Source organism: Heteronotia binoei, chromosome 20, assembly GCF_032191835.1.
Source record: "Heteronotia binoei isolate CCM8104 ecotype False Entrance Well chromosome 20, APGP_CSIRO_Hbin_v1, whole genome shotgun sequence".
Taxonomy (NCBI): Eukaryota; Metazoa; Chordata; class Lepidosauria; order Squamata; family Gekkonidae; genus Heteronotia; species Heteronotia binoei.
In genome coordinates this window covers 25,865,345-25,881,803 of record NC_083242.1, presented here as the reverse complement: position 1 = coordinate 25,881,803, position 16,459 = coordinate 25,865,345, and the positions used below count along the sequence as shown (strand labels likewise).

Genomic DNA, 16,459 nt, shown 5'->3' with positions numbered 1-16,459 from the left:
GGGGGGCATTGATGCTGTGCCACACATAGTGGGAAATGCATGGGTTTGTCCTGTAAAGATGGCCAAGGGTCCAGTGGCTCCTTAGGGTGGCCCAAAATCTGATGAGTCGGAGTGTGCAGCGTCACACGCAAAGATGGCACACCACAGCTCTGCATCCTTTCACAAGACCTAAACATTTCCTGAAGTCATAGAGTCATAGCATTGGAAGGACCACCAGGGTCATCTAGTCCAACCCCCTGCACAATGCAGGAAATTCACAAATAGCTCTCCCCACACACCCTCGTTGACACCTCCTTCACACCCAGAAAATGGCAAAACAAAAAACAAACAAACAACCACTTCAAGATTCCCGGAACCTGGTCTGGAGAAAAATCGCTGCCTGACCCCAAGTTGGCAAATGGCATTTCCCTGGGCATGTAAAATGTTTCTGTAGCTTGCTTTTATTTAAATAGGAGCACTTGGTGTTGCTGGGTCCTGTGTCAGTGGGAAGAATCTCTGCAGAATCTCTCCCAATTTAACCAAGAGCCCCCCCCCCCCCCAGGTTCCAAGGGATGTTTTGGCAAATGCTGCCTAGGAATAACGGTGTTAAATCTCGGCCTTTCTGCTTTTCGCCCCTCTTTGTTAGGAACCCACAAAATCCTTTGACTCGAGTCGCATGATTGAGCTGGAAAAGCAAGTGGCTTTCCTATCTAACAAGTGGCACCATCTGGACAAGGAATACAGTCAAATCCTCCTCCACCTTCAGGCCTTTCAGGGTCAGATTGCCCAGCTGAATGACAAAAGTGAGACATTGGCAGTACTCAAGGACACGGTGGACCAGCATCTGAAAGAACCGAAACCAATGGTAAATGTTGTTTGGAACCATCGTCTGTCTCGGGGGAGTTTAACGTGACCATATCCTTGGCATACTTCACATTATTGTTGGGAGTCTGGTTAGGAAAGGGAAGTTTGTGTGGGTGGAGTCAAAGCATTTTCCGCTTGCAATGGGAAGGTTAACAGTCTTGGCAAAGGATATCTTTGTTGTTCGCGATGGAAACACTCCATTATCCATCCATTAACCTGATGCATTAATGCAAATGGGAGACAGCACTAGGCAACTGCACTTCTAAATAAGGAAACAGTGTGGAGCAGCCCCAAAAAGCAGCAGGGGTGTTCAGAGACAAAAGGCAAATCCCTCAGGGGCACTGGCAAGCCCTTGGCCTTGCCTAAGGCAGCTGACCCTGGTCCATGGATGGATCGTGCTGAAGGAACAGTGGGTGCTGCTGAGGATGGGTTTTCTGAGTAAGACCTTTGTCTTTAGTTGGGATTGTAACCCTGCCCCCCCCCAAAAAAGTTTGTCTAATCAATGATGACTTCAGTGGGTCAGGGGAGGGATTTGGGGGCTGCATTTTAAAGTCGGTATTTAAATACTGGAGAAGTCTGGGGGGGAGGCTGCATTTCAGCCTTATGTAAATAAAATGAAATTTAACTCCTTGTCTTGTTTTTACAGCCTGACTTTTCGAGCATGCACGAGGACCATGAGCAGCGCATCGTGGCATTAGAGGATCTTCTGGGCAGGCTCAGTGAGAAATCTGATGTAAGTGCAGCTGCAGTCCTCAGTGTGCTTAATTTGAAATGAACCCTAGAGAACGTCTAGGCAAATGTGCTACATGGAGATGAGAAAGGGAACCTGCCTTCCACCTGGAGTTCTTCAGACAGCATTGCAAGAAACCCCTGGGAGTCCCAGAGGTTTCTCAGTGAGAAACGAGTAAGACGGCTTTATTACCATCTTCCTCTTTAATGTGCGTTTCTTGAACCACTGTAGAGCATGCACACTTTATGGGGCATGATGATGAGCTCCAAAAGCCAGGCCAGTGTTCTGTTGCTACCCCACATAACACACCTTGGGAATCTTTTACAAAATGCAGGAGTTCTCTGGCTGTCATTTATGGGTTTCTTAGCAGATAAGACATTTTGAAGCATTGGAAAGGGGTTTTTTAATCAGATAAAATAATATAATCATAGAGTTGAAAGGGATCTCCAGGGTCATCTAGTCCAACCTCTGGCACAGGGCAGGAAATTCACAAGAACATAAGAGAAGCCATGTTGGATCAGGCCAATGGCCCATCCAGTCCAACACTCTGTGTCACATAAGAACATAAGAGAAGCCATGTTGGATCAGGCCAATGGCCCATCCAGTCCAACACTCTGTGTCACATAAGAACATAAGAGAAGCCACGTTGGATCAGGCCAATGGCCCATCCAATCCAACACTCTGAGTCACATAAGAACATAAGAGAAGCCATGTTGGATCAGGCCAGTGGCCCATCCAGTCCAACAGTCTGTGTCACATAGAACATAAGAGAAGCCATGCTGGATCAGGCCAATGGCCCATCCAATCCAACACTCTGTGTCACATAAGAACATAACAGAAGCCATGTTGGATCAGGCCAGTGGCCCATCCAATCCAACACTCTGAGTCACATAAGAACATAACAGAAGCCATGTTGGATCAGGCCAATGGCCCCTCCAATCCAACACTCTGTGTCACATAAGGACATAAGAGAAGCCCTGTTGGATCAGGCCAATGGCCCATCCAGTCCAACACTCTGTGTCACATAAGAACATAAGAGAAGCCATGCTGGATCAGGCCAATGGCCCATCCAGTCCAACACTCTGAGTCACATAAGAACATAACAGAAGCCATGTTGGATCAGGCCAGTGGCCCATCCAATCCAACACTCTGAGTCACATAAGAACATAACAGAAGCCATGTTGGATCAGGCCAATGGCCCATCCAATCCAACACTCTGTGTCACATAAGGACATAAGAGAAACCATGTTGGATCAGGCCAATGGCCCACCCAGTCCAACACTCTGTGTCACGCAGTGGCAAAAAACCCCAGGTGCAAGTACCTCCTCACTCCACACACACCCTGCTCCAAGCCCAGAAGATGTTAAAAAAAAAAAAACACCCTCTCCAGGATCCCTGCCAAAACTAACCTGGAGAAAAATTACTACCTGATCCCAAAGTGGCAAACGGCATTTCCTTGGGCATGTAAGAAGGAGCCACGAGAACGAAACACTGATGCAGCCGTTCCTGCCCTCCTTTGCAGAATCGGCATTGCCATCAGATGGCCATCTAGCCTCTGTTTCAAAACCACCAAAGGAGAAGAGCCCACCACCTCCCGAGGAAGCCTGTTCCACTGAGGAACCGCTCTGTCAGGAAGTTCTTCCTAATGTTTAGCTGAAAACTGGAGTGAGGTTCTCCACTTGTCACTCCTCTCCAAGAGGATGAGGAACCATTAATAATCACTCCCTTTGATCAAAAGGGAGCAACCTTGGGATAAGGCTGCAGAGCTGCCATTTGTGAATGGGAAGCTGAGGTTCAAATCCTCTTCTGGCTGGATATTTCACCAGGTGCCTTTGGGTGTAGCCTAACCAGCCCCACAGAGCAGTGCTGGGTGCGTACGCTGAACTGGATAGATTTAATGTCACCATTTGGCATATGTTCAGCATTGCAGTTCGTAAAAGCCAGGAATGTTTTTTCCAATGTTTTTAAAATTAAGACACCCCGAAAGCCATGCTAGTTGAACCATTCTTCTAACCCATCGGCTACAAAAGTGAAGTAGATTTTGCATAATCAGGTTTCCTTCTGGAGAAGCAGTGAGCGAAGAAGGAAGAGACCCAGGTGGCAGTAAGATTAGAAGCCCCAATCACAAGAGTCTAAATGTGGAACTCCATCTGTCCAGAGGAGAGGTTGCTATGAATTCCCTCCTTACCCCATAACCATATGTCCAGTTAATTGCCTTTTGGCACGGGCTGGATTAGAGTTAGCAGCCGCCTTAGAGAAGTTCAAGGAGGGATTTTTCTCAGTTGGAGTCCTGCCCCTATTGTGTGGAGAGGGAGAGAGAATCCAAGCTTCCGTCAGGAACTGAATGCTAGCTGCATACGAGGCTGAGGGCCATACTTGCTTGGCAGGTCCAGGTTTCTCTTTCTCAGGAATCTGTTCAGGGAAGCTGGGGTAAGAGATTGTGACAGGCTTCCGTAGTCCACCTGGCAGGCTTCCGTAGTCAAGCGAGAGATTTGAACCTGGTTCTCCCAGGTCCTAACCACTACACCACACCACCCTCAGACTTGACTGCCCTTCACCTTTAAACATACATTGCTTTTGATCCTTACCCACAAGTTTCAAAATGGGGAAGGGCTGCATATCAGGGGGAAAACGAATTAAACCTTCCCCCTCCCCCCCAGCTCATGAAGGAAGCACATTTATTTGGAACCAGGCCTTGGATAAAAACTAAGTTCTAAAGGCTTTAAAACTCTTATCTAGATCATGAGAGTATAGAACATTTAACGGAATGTGAATAGCACTTCCTCAGAAAGAAAACTGAAAGTCCAGCTAAGGCCTTGTTCCAATGAGCACAAAAACTGGTGAAGTGCTGCTGTCTTCTGAATTCCAGGCAGCACCTAGAAACTCGGTAATCCTCTTTGCGCATCTGCTGTCAAGTCAATGCATGTGCCCTGCTACTAAATGCAAGGAGTATTCCAGTGAAGTAAATGCATTACTGACACTCATAATACATCTTCACATGTGATCTTTTGTTTTGCTGCTTCAGTGGCTGTCATCTCACTTTGCCAGCAAGAGCAGCGTGCAGGTTTTGCTGCGTGATGTGGAGCGAAGGATCATCAGGAGACTCAGTTGCCACATGACCGAGACAAACACTAGGCCGTCTCCAGAACTGGTGAGGAGCATTGCGAGCCAGGCTGGAGTGTCGGGCATCACAGAGGAAGTACGTGGAAAGTATTGACCGTTTCTTGCAGTGGTACTTGGGAGGGGTTAATTTTTGCAACTCCACTTTCAAGAATGTGAGCATAATTCTTAAATTTTGAAATGCATCTTAGCATAAGATAATGGATGTCTGTGTGAATCACTTCTCTAAACAGCCAAGTCCTAACGGCTGAGATGCCTGCTAAAGATGTGCCTAAGCGTGCTTTTATTAGGTGCAGGAACTGTTGTGGAGAAGGCATCACTCCTCATCTCTGGGAGGGAGTGGCATGGCTATAAATGCAGCTGCAGCCACCAACTAAATGACCCCATTTCACTGCCCACCACCTAGAACACCTGCACAGCTCCTGAAGAACAGCTGGCACTCCTCTGGTTCTGAAACACCTCATAAGAACATAAGAGAAGCCATGTTGGATCAGTCCAATGGTCCATCCAGTCCAACACTCTGAGTCACATAAGAACATAAGAGAAGCCATGTTGGATCAGGCCAATGGCCCATCCAGTCCAAAACTCTGTGTCACATAAGAACATAAGAGAAGCCCTGTTGGATCAGGCCAATGGCCCATCCAGTCCAACACTCTGTGTCACATAAGAACATAAGAGAAGCCATGTTGGATCAGGCCAATGGCCCATCCAGTCCAACACTCTGTGTCACATAAGAACATAAGAGAAGCCATGTTGGATCAGGCCAATGGCCCATCCAGTCCAACACTCTGTGTCACATAAGAACATAAGAGAAGCCATGTTGGATCAGGCCAATGGCCCATCCAGTCCAACACTCTGTGTCACATAAGAACATAAGAGAAGCCATGTTGGATCAGTCCAATGGTCCATCCAGTCCAACACTCTGAGTCACATAAGAACATAAGAGAAGCCATGTTGGATCAGTCCAATGGTCCATCCAGTCCAACACTCTGAGTCATATAAGAACATAAGAGAAGCCATGTTGGATCAGTCCAATGGTCCATCCAGTCCAACACTCTGTGTCACATAAGAACATAAGAGAAGCCATGTTGGATCAGTCCAATGGTCCATCCAGTCCAACACTCTGAGTCATATAAGAACATAAGAGAAGCCATGTTGGATCAGTCCAATGGTCCATCCAGTCCAACACTCTGTGTCACACAGTGGCCAATATATGTGTGTGTGTACATACACACACACACACAAACATATATATACACACACACTGTGGCTAATAGCCACTGATGGACCTCTGCTCCATATTTTTATCCAATCCCCTCTTAAAACTGGCTATGCTTGTAGCCACCGCCACCTCCTGTGGCAGTGAAGACAGTTGCTGTGCATTTAAGCAGTTTGGGGGCAGCTTGTCTGCTTGGGCTGTGGTCTTGAGAGCTGATGACATCCCTGATGATTGCTGACTATCGTAAAGCCTTACTAAAAAGCACATAAAGATTTGTGGAGACAATTCTGCAGGGGAGGCCAGGCCATCTTCGACAGTGGGGCATGACTTGCATTGACATCACAGTACTCTTGAAAAAGAGCAATGGAAGATTCTCCTGATTTCTCATGCTTCTTGTTTGTTTGTTTTCCTTCTGCATGTTTGCAGCAAGCACATACTATTGTGAACAATGCACTGAAGCTTTATTCAGAAGACAAGACAGGCCTGGCAGACTTTGCACTGGAGTCCGGTGGTAAGAAGGGGTGGGGTGGGGGAAATTGTTCACCTGCACCCTCCGTTCTCAGAAGCTCTAAACAATTTAATTTAAAAACAAATGCAAACTTTTCAAGTCTGGTTTAGATTGCTGTTAATATCTTGATCTCAGGGGCTAACACTTGGTGCGAGACTGGGAGAAATAAGACAGTGGGTGGGTGCAGCTAAACTTGGGAGCCACAGGAGTGTGACGGACAGTTGCACAAAGCCACCCTTCCCCTTGACCGCCAGAAATGTGAAAGGGTTCCTGGTTCAAGTGGGAAGTTCCCCAGCTGTGGTATGTAAAAGGTCACAGGTTCAGTCCCTGGTATCTCCAATTAAAGGAAGCGGGTCTGGGCAAGACTCTGCTCCACAACTTTTGAGACTTGCTGCCAGTCCGAGGACACAGGAGTGGACTAGAGGATTCAGCTGTCTGATCGAGTAAAGCCATTCCACATGTGTAAAGTGCATGCTCCTTTAAAAAAACACTGCCCACAAAATGCCATGCTCTTCCCTGTGGTCATGGCAGAAACGTACAAGAGCTGGATTCAAGTCCAGTAGCACCTTTGAGACCAACCAGATTTTCGGGGTGTAAGCTCTCAAGAGTCAAAGTTCTCTTAGAGGAGCTTACACTGCAAAAATCTGGCTGGTCTCGAGGGTGCTTCCAGACTTGAATCTTGCCTTTCTACTGCAGGGATGAAGCAATTCCCTTCTGAAACTAGAAACGCGCAGTGATTGGAAAAGCAAAAAATTGTAGGGTGTTTCTCAAGCTTCCCTCTGAACCTCAACAGAGAATTGCACTTTCAGGTGCTGAGTAAATGAAAACACACACACACACCACATTCATTGTTACCACAGTTAGGAATCGGCAAACATGCTTCCATCTGCGCCTGTGGCAGGACCTGGGAGTTTGTTCCCAAGGCAGCCTGGTGCGTTCCTGAGACTGTCCATCTGCACTGCTTCTCCCAGACCTCCAAGTGAGTCTGACACTGCTCCGTGAAGGTGATGGCCAGAGGATGACCTGGCTGTCTTGACTGTACATAAGAACAGAAGAGAAGCCATGTTAGATCAGGCCAGTGGCCCATCCAGTCCAACACTCTGTGTCACATAAGAACATAAGAGAAGCCATGTTTGATCAGGCCAATGGCCCATCCAGTCCAACACTCTGTGTCACATAAGAACATAAGAGAAGCCACGTTGGATCAGGCCAGTGGCCCATCCAGTCCAACACTCTGTGTCACATAAGAACATAAGAGAAGCCACGTTGGATCAGGCCAGTGGCCCATCCAGTCCAACACTCTGTGTCACACAGTGGCAAAAAATTTATATATATATATATATATATATATATATATATATATATATATAATAAATTTTAGCCGGAATGGTTCCTAGTGGTGTGTTGTGCACATGGTGTGGAAATTAACCCCACCCTTGTCTCTCCAAGGTGGCAGTGTTCTGAGTACTCGTTGTTCAGAGACCTATAACACGCAAACAGCAGTGATAAGCCTTTTTGGTGTTCCTCTGTGGTACTTCTCTCAGTCTCCTCGCACGGTGATTCAGGTAATTAGTGCCTTTTAAAAATGCTTGCTGATGCTCATGTGTGCGTTGAAGTCTTTGGTTCCTGAGGGCTGGTGCAACTCAGACAGTGCCTATGTTAAAAGTCATTTGATTGGAGCAACTCACTCCTGCATTAACCAAATCCAGTTTGGTTCTGGGGGTTGCTCCAACCAGTGGTCATAGAGGAGGCGTGGATGCTGCACAAGATCGTTTGTTCCATGGCAGATGAGCTGTCTTTACAGGTCTTTGGCAAGAGCGTGCTGAGGTATTCATTTAGCATCAGCCGCATTTCCTTGCCACCCAGAGCACTAACTGGAGCTGAACTTGCGAAATGCTTATGATTAAGCAGAGCAGTTTTAAATGCAATCAAGGTTTCCAGAATGGGGGAGCGATTAACAAAGACGCTGTCAATATAATGCATTCAGACAGAGCAGTGCTTCCACCTGTATGCATTTTTGTTCAAAGCTGGGACTTTTGTAGCTGGCTACTCTGCTGCAGCCCTAAGCAACACCAATTCCCACAAAGTGCCGTGGCAGGCTGCATAGGTCAGGTGTCTCAAATACATCAGGGCTGCTCAGCTTTGCTGAGCTGGAAGTAATTCATTTTCTGCCAGTGGGATGATTGCTGCTGAGAAAGGCTTCTGTGTGGCGGGCATAAGGGTGGGGGAGACAGCCTTCATCCATTCCCCATCTAGAGTTTTCCCTTGGGGATCTGGCCAGTCCTATAGTGAGTCTCCCATTCTGCTACCAAAGGCGCTGCATCCACAAATGGTGAGGCATACCGTGTAATCAAGCGAACCTGTGCAGAAGGCCAATGATACACTGTCAGAATGTCAGCATCCTCTCCCTCCTCCTCATTTGTGCAGAAACTTTATTTTAACAGCAGCTGCAACTGTAATCACACTTGAAGCTAAGTTTAGGCTTATGGTTCTATATTTACAAAGAAGAATTGGACTGGACTGAAGGTCCACTGGTAGGCACTTGATGGCAAAAGATCCTGGACTGGGTGGGTCTTGGTCTGATCCTGCAAGCCTTTAAGAAACTTAAAGAAAGCAACAGAGCGTGCTGAGAATCTCTGGGGTTCGTCTTGCCTGGATTGTAAAGAGAACAATTTAATGTGATTTGGTGAGCCAGGCTGACTCTGTTTAGAAGGTAAAAGGGGAAGAGATAAACACATAAGAGTGTTCAACCTTAATCTCTTCTGAGGAACACTTTTAGCGCACTGAAGAGGCGAGTGGAGCGCAGCAGGCCTGGTCTGTCCAGGCCATATTTCCACCCTAAAATCCTCAGCCATGACTGGAGACTTAGGGTGGTTTGGTGGTTAAGAGTGTTGGGCTGGGGCCCAGGTTTGAATCCCGGCTCTGTCACAGAAACTCACTGGGTGACTTTGGGCCAGTCACACACTCCTCATAACCTATCTTACCTAGTAAACTAGAGGAGGGGAGAATTATGTTAGCTGCTTTGGGCCCCCGTTGGGGAGAAAGGTGGGTATAAAAGGAAATAAGGAAAAATAACAGGCATTGTAGAATGTTTCCTTGAAGGTAAAAATGTCTTTGAAAACCACGTTGATTTTTCAAACATTCTGTATTGGTGTTCTTCAACATGGGATCAAAGACAGCTTGCCATCAATTAAAACAACACAATAAGATTCATCCCCCAATGGAAACCACCAATGTCAAGGAAACTGAAGAGCAGCTAAAAATCGGGCCAGGAGCAGTCAGGCACCCCAGTGTACCCTGGGTAGCTAGCACTAGGAAAGAAGGGCATGTTTGTCTGAGCAGAAAGGCAGGCTGCAGGGGCCTGAAAGTGAAGGGAGGTCATTGGGCGAGAGCTCCAGGAACTGGGCAGTAGGGCAAGAAGGGCCTTCTGAACTGCTCTGGAGCCGGGGAGGCACCCAGAGAAAGTCTCTTTTTGCAGCCAGACAAGGTCATACCAGACGGTTTTCATCCTTCTCAAGTCCCATAGAGGAGAAAGAAAATATTGTTGATGAGGATGCAGTGGTCAGTTGCTCTGTTTTCGAATCGCCACACCCCCTGCCTGAAATGATTTGTTCTAAAAAGGCCACCATACGATGGCATGTGCTTTTTAGCCGAGCTATTAATTTTCATGGAACAATATGCTGTCGGTTGTGTTATTACTCCACCTGTGTGCATGACACAGAGCATCTTCTGTTACTGAAGTACTACAGCAAGTATTATCTTATCTCCCCCCCCCCCCACCCTTCCCCATCCACTCAGCCTGAGATATACCCAGGAAACTGCTGGGCATTTCGTGGATCACAGGGGCACCTGGTCATCCGACTTTCAATGACGATCCATCCTACAGCTTTCACTCTGGAACATATTTCAAAATCACTTTCTCCCAGAGGAAACATTGACAGTGCACCAAAAGATTTTGCTGTATATGTAAGTTTTATCTTTGGCAAACTGAATGCTTTTGCTCGTGTTGATTGCAGTTAGGGTTGCCAATCCCCAGGTGGGGGCGGGGGATCCCCTGGTTTGGAGGCCCTCCCACCGCTGCAGGGTCATCACAAAGCGGGGGGAGGGGAGGGAAATGTCTGCTGGGTACTCATGATTCCCATAGAAAATAATGGAGAATTTATCCACAGGTATCTGGGGCTCTGGGGGCCCTGTTTTTTGAGGTAGAGGCACCAAATTTTCAGTATAGTATCCAGTGGCTCTCCCCAAAATACTCCCTAAGCTTCAAAAAGATTGGACCAGGGGGTCCAATTCTATGAGCCCCCAAAGAAGGTGCCCCTATCCTTCATTATTTCCTGTGGAAGGAAGGCATTTAAAAGATGTGCAGTCCCTTGAAATGTGATGGCCAGAACTCCCTTTGGAGCTCAATTACGCTTGTCACACCCTTGCTCCTGGCTCTACCCCCAAAGTCCCCAGATATTTCTTGAATTGGACTTGGCAACCTTAATTGCAGTTAATGGTTATTCTCAAAGGATTTTAAATTCCACCATGTTAAAATTATTTTATGAGAGCGATGAAACACCAAAGCACTGCACTCGTTAGGATCTTATAAAACAGAGTGGGAAAGGTCTTCTTGCAAGGAAACACAGAGAGTCTGATAAACCCAGGGTATTTATCTTGTGAAGGCCCACTGACTTCTAAGTCTTCCAAAGGCTTTTTTGCTGACATTCCTGCTTTCCTCCTCAGTTGTGGCTTGTGGCTCTTTGGGGTGAGCTGTCCAAAGGGGTTTGAAAAGCCCCCACCCATCTTGCTTTGTTTTTGGGGCACTATGAAGGCTGTTCAAACTGCAAGCTATAGATTGTCCTGTATCTGAAGTTGTTTCTGGGTTGTTTAATTCTGGTTGGTTGTTTTTCTGTCTTCAAGTCTCCTTTATCTGATAGTTTTACCTCTTTGAACAAGCAAAATACACATCTTTTAATAAACTGTAAAGATTTACAAAATGGAAGTCAAATTTATTATTGCTTGCCAGAATATTCATACTCCCATCCTTCATTTTTTAAAAAGTCTACTAGACAGCAAATATGACCTCCCTCCCTCCTTTATTTGTTGTCCACATTATGATATTGTGCAGGGGTGGGCAACGGTAGCTCTCCAGATGTTTTTTGCCTACAACTCCCATCAGCCCCAGCCAGCATGGCCAATGGCTGGGGTTGATGGGAGTTGTAGGCAAAAAACATCTGGAGAGCTACCGTTGGCCACCCCTGCTATAGTGGATCTTCCTGTCCTTTTAAGGAGAGAATCCTTTCATTAGTGAGGGTTTTTTTCCTTTTGAATCTATTCTCTTGAAAGAACTACTAACCACTCCTCCCTCTTTTATTTTGACAGGGTCTAGACGATGAATATCAGGAAGAAGGTGTCCTGCTAGGGCAGTATACGTATGATCAAGATGGCAAATCGTTACAGATATTCCAAGCAACGGTATGTTAACCTTGCTAGAAAAGACAGTTGTAAAGTACACCTGCCTTTGTTTCTCTCTCATTCTCTGTTCTGTGTTTGTGGCCTGTACTCTTTCAACATGGGTGTAGAACCGTTGCATAAAGATGGCAATGTGTTCGTTTCAATTCACAAAAAATGCCTGTGAAATAAAGAAATGGGCATTGTCTTTTGCAGCAGGCAACGTCCGGACATGTTACTTATTCTGTCTATTCAAATGTGGCCTCAGAACCTACTGTCTAGCCCCACAGGGCATATTTACCTGCTTGTTGGTTGCTTTTTGTCCAGCTGAGAGACCAGAGCCAACTTTCAATAAAGTTTTCTAACCTCCTTCGAAAAGGTCTTGACTCTGGCAAATAGCTGTTTACACCAGGAACCTGTAAAAAAAAAGTCCTAATATCTGCACCTGAACTGCTCCTATTTCAAATGGCTGGGTTAGAAGTCAGCTAAAAATGTTGTAGTTCTGCTAAAACAGGTTCCCCAGGACTCTTTTGACCTCTTTAGTAAGGCGTGCTGATGCACAGGTCTGTTTCCAAGGGAAGAGGCACTTGCAGAGGCTTACAGTGAAGACTGCTCCAGCTTAAAGACCCTTGTGGAGCTCTACCTATGATGATGTTGTGAATCATCTTAACAGGCCAGTATCTGTGGCTGCAACATTTTAGAAGCAACAGGGGAAGTGGTCATTAAAAATGTGTGAAAAGCAGAAGGCAAATGAGGAGGGGTATGTAGGAGCTTGCAGGTACAAGACTTTGGATCCTTTGAGAGTTTAAAAAACAACAACCCACAACCCAGATTAAACTGAAACCATTTTCAGTCTCATTGATTTTAAGTGGAAGACTTAATGTTGGTCACTCCCACTGAAATTGGTCCGAGTGAATGTGTGTTTAATTGTGGCTAGAAAATGGGCACAGATTTTCAGCACATTACAATGGTATGTTTGCTGCCCAAAAACTTAAATTTCCTAAAATAAATTACCACGTGTTCTATTTCTTTCTTGTAGGATGCCGTGGACAAAGCATATCAGATTGTTGAATTAAAAATCCTTTCCAACTGGGGCAATGCTGAGTACACGTGCCTGTATCGTTTCCGTGTGCACGGGAGACTTGCCCAGTGAATGTGATGCAGGGCTTCCTGTGGATACATTTCCCCCTGTATATATGTATATTGTGTAGAAGACTGCCAACCTGAATTGTATGCCAAACTCAATGGTTATTTGCTTGAATGCTCAGCCCATAACTGCCAGAGGGTTTTATATTTTTTAACATTTCATTCTATCGCATGCCAAACTGCAGACCAATAAAACGATAAAACAAAACCAAAAGGGAAGATCTTTATTTTGCCACACAGGAGTGTAAAGGCACAGTAATTCAAACACGAGACCTGGAATCTGTTACGGATCATTAAAAATGCACTTGGGAAGGAAGGACTTTATTTTTTAAAAAATCACCCTTTTTCCTCTTTTGAGCAAGTTGCTGGCAGTTGTAATTAGTATTCAGTATTAGTCTGGAATTAGTAATTAGTATGGAATGAGTATGTTGTCAGTATGTTGAATGTAGGCTTAGCTAAGCAGTTGTTCTAAACAGAAATGTAGTATGTACACAGAGGAAGAAGGGGGTTCTGGTCCCAGAAGGAATGTTGTGGGGGGGGGGGCCTGAACTGGATGGGCTCATGAGGATAGGTGGGGGTGTAGTAAAAGATCTGTAGTGAGATGTAAAAAACACCCAGACTTAAGAGAGTGATGCCAGAAATGCTGTGACTGGTTAACATGCAACCAGAATTCGTACCCCGGACTTATTCACACACTCTTGTGGTTTATTTTCCCAAAGTCTTGTTGGGGATCCTGGCATTGCTGCTAACCTTTTAGAAAGCCAGGGGGAACCTCCAACATAATGGGCATTTGGGGAAAACCTCAAGGACACCTTTAGCTCTGCTACATCGTCATCTGCAAAAAAATAAAAACAGAACTTGGTTGGGAACTTCAGCACAATGACCAAAGTTTTACTAGAACTCCTGTGGCTCAGGGGGCTTCTTAAATTAGCCCTTGTGGCTCTGGATCCTTTTTGAATATGATATGAATGCTATTAAACGCCTTTTGGAAAAAGTATCCTTAAACTGATGGCATGCAGAACTTTTACAGTGCTCATACCCTACTTTTTCAGTGGTGGGGTTGAGCAGGAGGAATAACTGAAATATATGTTTCTTTCTTCTTGGAAAGACAACGGTGGTGCTGTGTTGTTTTCCAAATAGGTGGTTAATGTGTGTTCCACAAGAGTCGTCAAATATTTTTTTTTTTTTAAGTTATCTCTGGAGGAATACTGTGTTTTATTCAGTTAAAGTTCAGCTAGAAATAGAACCAATGGCCTGTTGAGAAGAGTTTGCTAAATATGTATAGGTGTTTCATATACTGTAGGTTAAATATATAAAATAAATCTATAAATATAAGAATTGTTCTGTATAAAACTAAATTGGGGAGCAGAGAGGGTGGGGAATATTTTGAATAACACTAACTTTAACACTAACTTATTTTTAAAGAAACAAAAAGAAAAAAAAAGAAAATAGGACTTTGTGCAATGTATTTTTGTAAATGCTTTTTCAAAATATTTGTCTCTGGTATCCTTTGCTGCCTTCCAAACTGACAAGAACCTATTACAATGTTTAAGAGTTTTGATTTTTTTTTTTTTGAAAGCGCATGTAATATTTGGAAGTAATAAAATTTCTTTTCTTTGGAATGTGTGCTAAATGGCTCTAAATCTCGCCAAAAATGCATGCTCCTTGCAAACCAGGTGTATCATAAATGTCTGTGTGACATTCCCACCAGCTCCACTTTGCATGTGATTGTCTCCCAGAATACATGTTAGTGGGAAAGCAACACTAGAGAACTTGAGCTGCGGCCTGGATGACTTTCAAAAAGATTTAGCTAAACTTGTCATCTCCATCTCTCTTACTGTTTGCTGTGATGCCTAAATACATGCACACACGTATACTGGGGTTGGATCCTGAGCTGGCATGAAACTGATCAGATAGCAAGTATATATTGATTTGTGGAGAAGGATGGAACTCCTAGTTTAATGTGTGTGTTGGGGGAATGGGGTGGGGTTGCCAGCTCCAGAATGGGAAACTAGTGGAAATTTAGGGATTCGCCCTTGAATTATGTTTTTCTCTTCCACTGGGCTTTCTGATGTGACCAAGGGAGGTCTGAGGATGCTGAGCCCTTGAATCCTTTCTTGCTAATGACTGAGTTAAGTCCATCCATTACCAACGGTTCACTGTGATTAGGATCCATGCCTTGCTCTAGTGTCACAATCACACCTACTCTGACATGGTCCAGCATAAAGGGAAAGTTGGATTCTTTAGTTGCAATTTTTTTTCCAGCTTGCTCTTAACAGCTGTCCTATACAGTCCCCTTCAGTCAGACAAAAACTGTTTCCCCTCAGAATCTAAGCTGTCAACTTCTTCTGCTATCCCTTAGCTGTAATTTTTTCAACTGTTTTCCAGGTTTCCTTCTCTCAACATTCCAACGGTTCTCACCGACAGCTTTTAGGGAGAGACTGGACCTAGATGTCACATGCATTTGGGGAAAGCCTCAAGGACACAATTAGCTCCACGACAGTCACCTGAAAAAAATTAAAATAGAACTTCATGAGGAATTTCAGCACAGCAACCAAAGTTTTCCTAGAATGCCTGTGGATAATGGTGGCTGTTTTTAAAACTATTGACTGAGGTGGTGAATATTTTGACTACCACCAACTTATTTTTAAAATAGGGAAAAAATAGATTTTGTGCAATGTATTTTTGTAAATCATTCCCCTCCCCCCCCCCAAAAAAATTGTCTCCTGGTATCCTTTGCTACCTCCCAACCTGATGAGAAGATACTAAGAATGTAATATTGGAAGTAATAAGTTCCTTTCCTTCTTTGGAATGTGTGCCAAATGGTTCTAAATACCACAAAGAATTAGTGCCCTTTGAAAACCAGTTAATCATTAATGTCAGTGTGTGGCATTCACATTGAGTCACAACATGCATATTAGTGGGAAAGCAACACTAGAGTACTTGAGTTGCAACCTGGATGACTTTCAAAAGGATTAGCCAAACCTGCCATCTCTGACTCTCTGTGTTTGTGAAGATAGAGTCAGATGGGTAGCCATGTTGGTCTGAAGCAGCAGAACAAAATTTCTGGCACCTTTACGGCCAACGAAAGTTTTATTCAATGTATAAACTGTGTGCATGCACACTTCTTCAGATACATTGAAATGGAAGTAGACAGAGAATGAGCAGCAAATTAGCATACAGCATAATAAAGTTGACAGATGCAAGTACCAAACTGGAATAATAAGCTTAGTTTATGTGGCCATCATTTGTTTGGGTTTAATTCTATGGGGAAGGGACATAGTGAAAGAAATATCAAAATTTGAGATTGATGGGCAGATGTACCCTTAATTGTGGAATGCTGAGCATAATTACCGGTAACTGAGATCCTGTCCTTATGCTCTATCCATCTCCCATCAAGCATGGAGACAACAGTACAGCATCCTCTTCTCTGAGATGATGTAATTGGCTGGAAAATGTA

General features: G+C 44.8%; 1 protein-coding gene across 8 annotated transcripts in view; it reads left to right on the top strand.

Moving 5' to 3' along the window:
• SUN1 (Sad1 and UNC84 domain containing 1) overlaps positions 1-14,568 on the top strand; it is a 38,420-nt gene extending 23,852 nt beyond the window's left edge. For all 8 annotated transcript variants that reach the window (XM_060260986.1, XM_060260985.1, XM_060260982.1 and 5 more), the window contains 8 exons: positions 626-844; positions 1,490-1,576; positions 4,599-4,772; positions 6,339-6,423; positions 7,870-7,985; positions 10,219-10,386; positions 11,785-11,877; positions 12,893-14,568. In XM_060260986.1, coding sequence (XP_060116969.1) covers positions 626-844; positions 1,490-1,576; positions 4,599-4,772; positions 6,339-6,423; positions 7,870-7,985; positions 10,219-10,386; positions 11,785-11,877; positions 12,893-13,006 — 1,056 coding nt within the window. In that variant the 3' untranslated portion in view covers positions 13,007-14,568. The remainder of the gene's footprint in view (positions 1-625; positions 845-1,489; positions 1,577-4,598; positions 4,773-6,338; positions 6,424-7,869; positions 7,986-10,218; positions 10,387-11,784; positions 11,878-12,892) is intronic.
• The last annotated feature ends 1,891 nt before the right edge of the window (positions 14,569-16,459 follow it).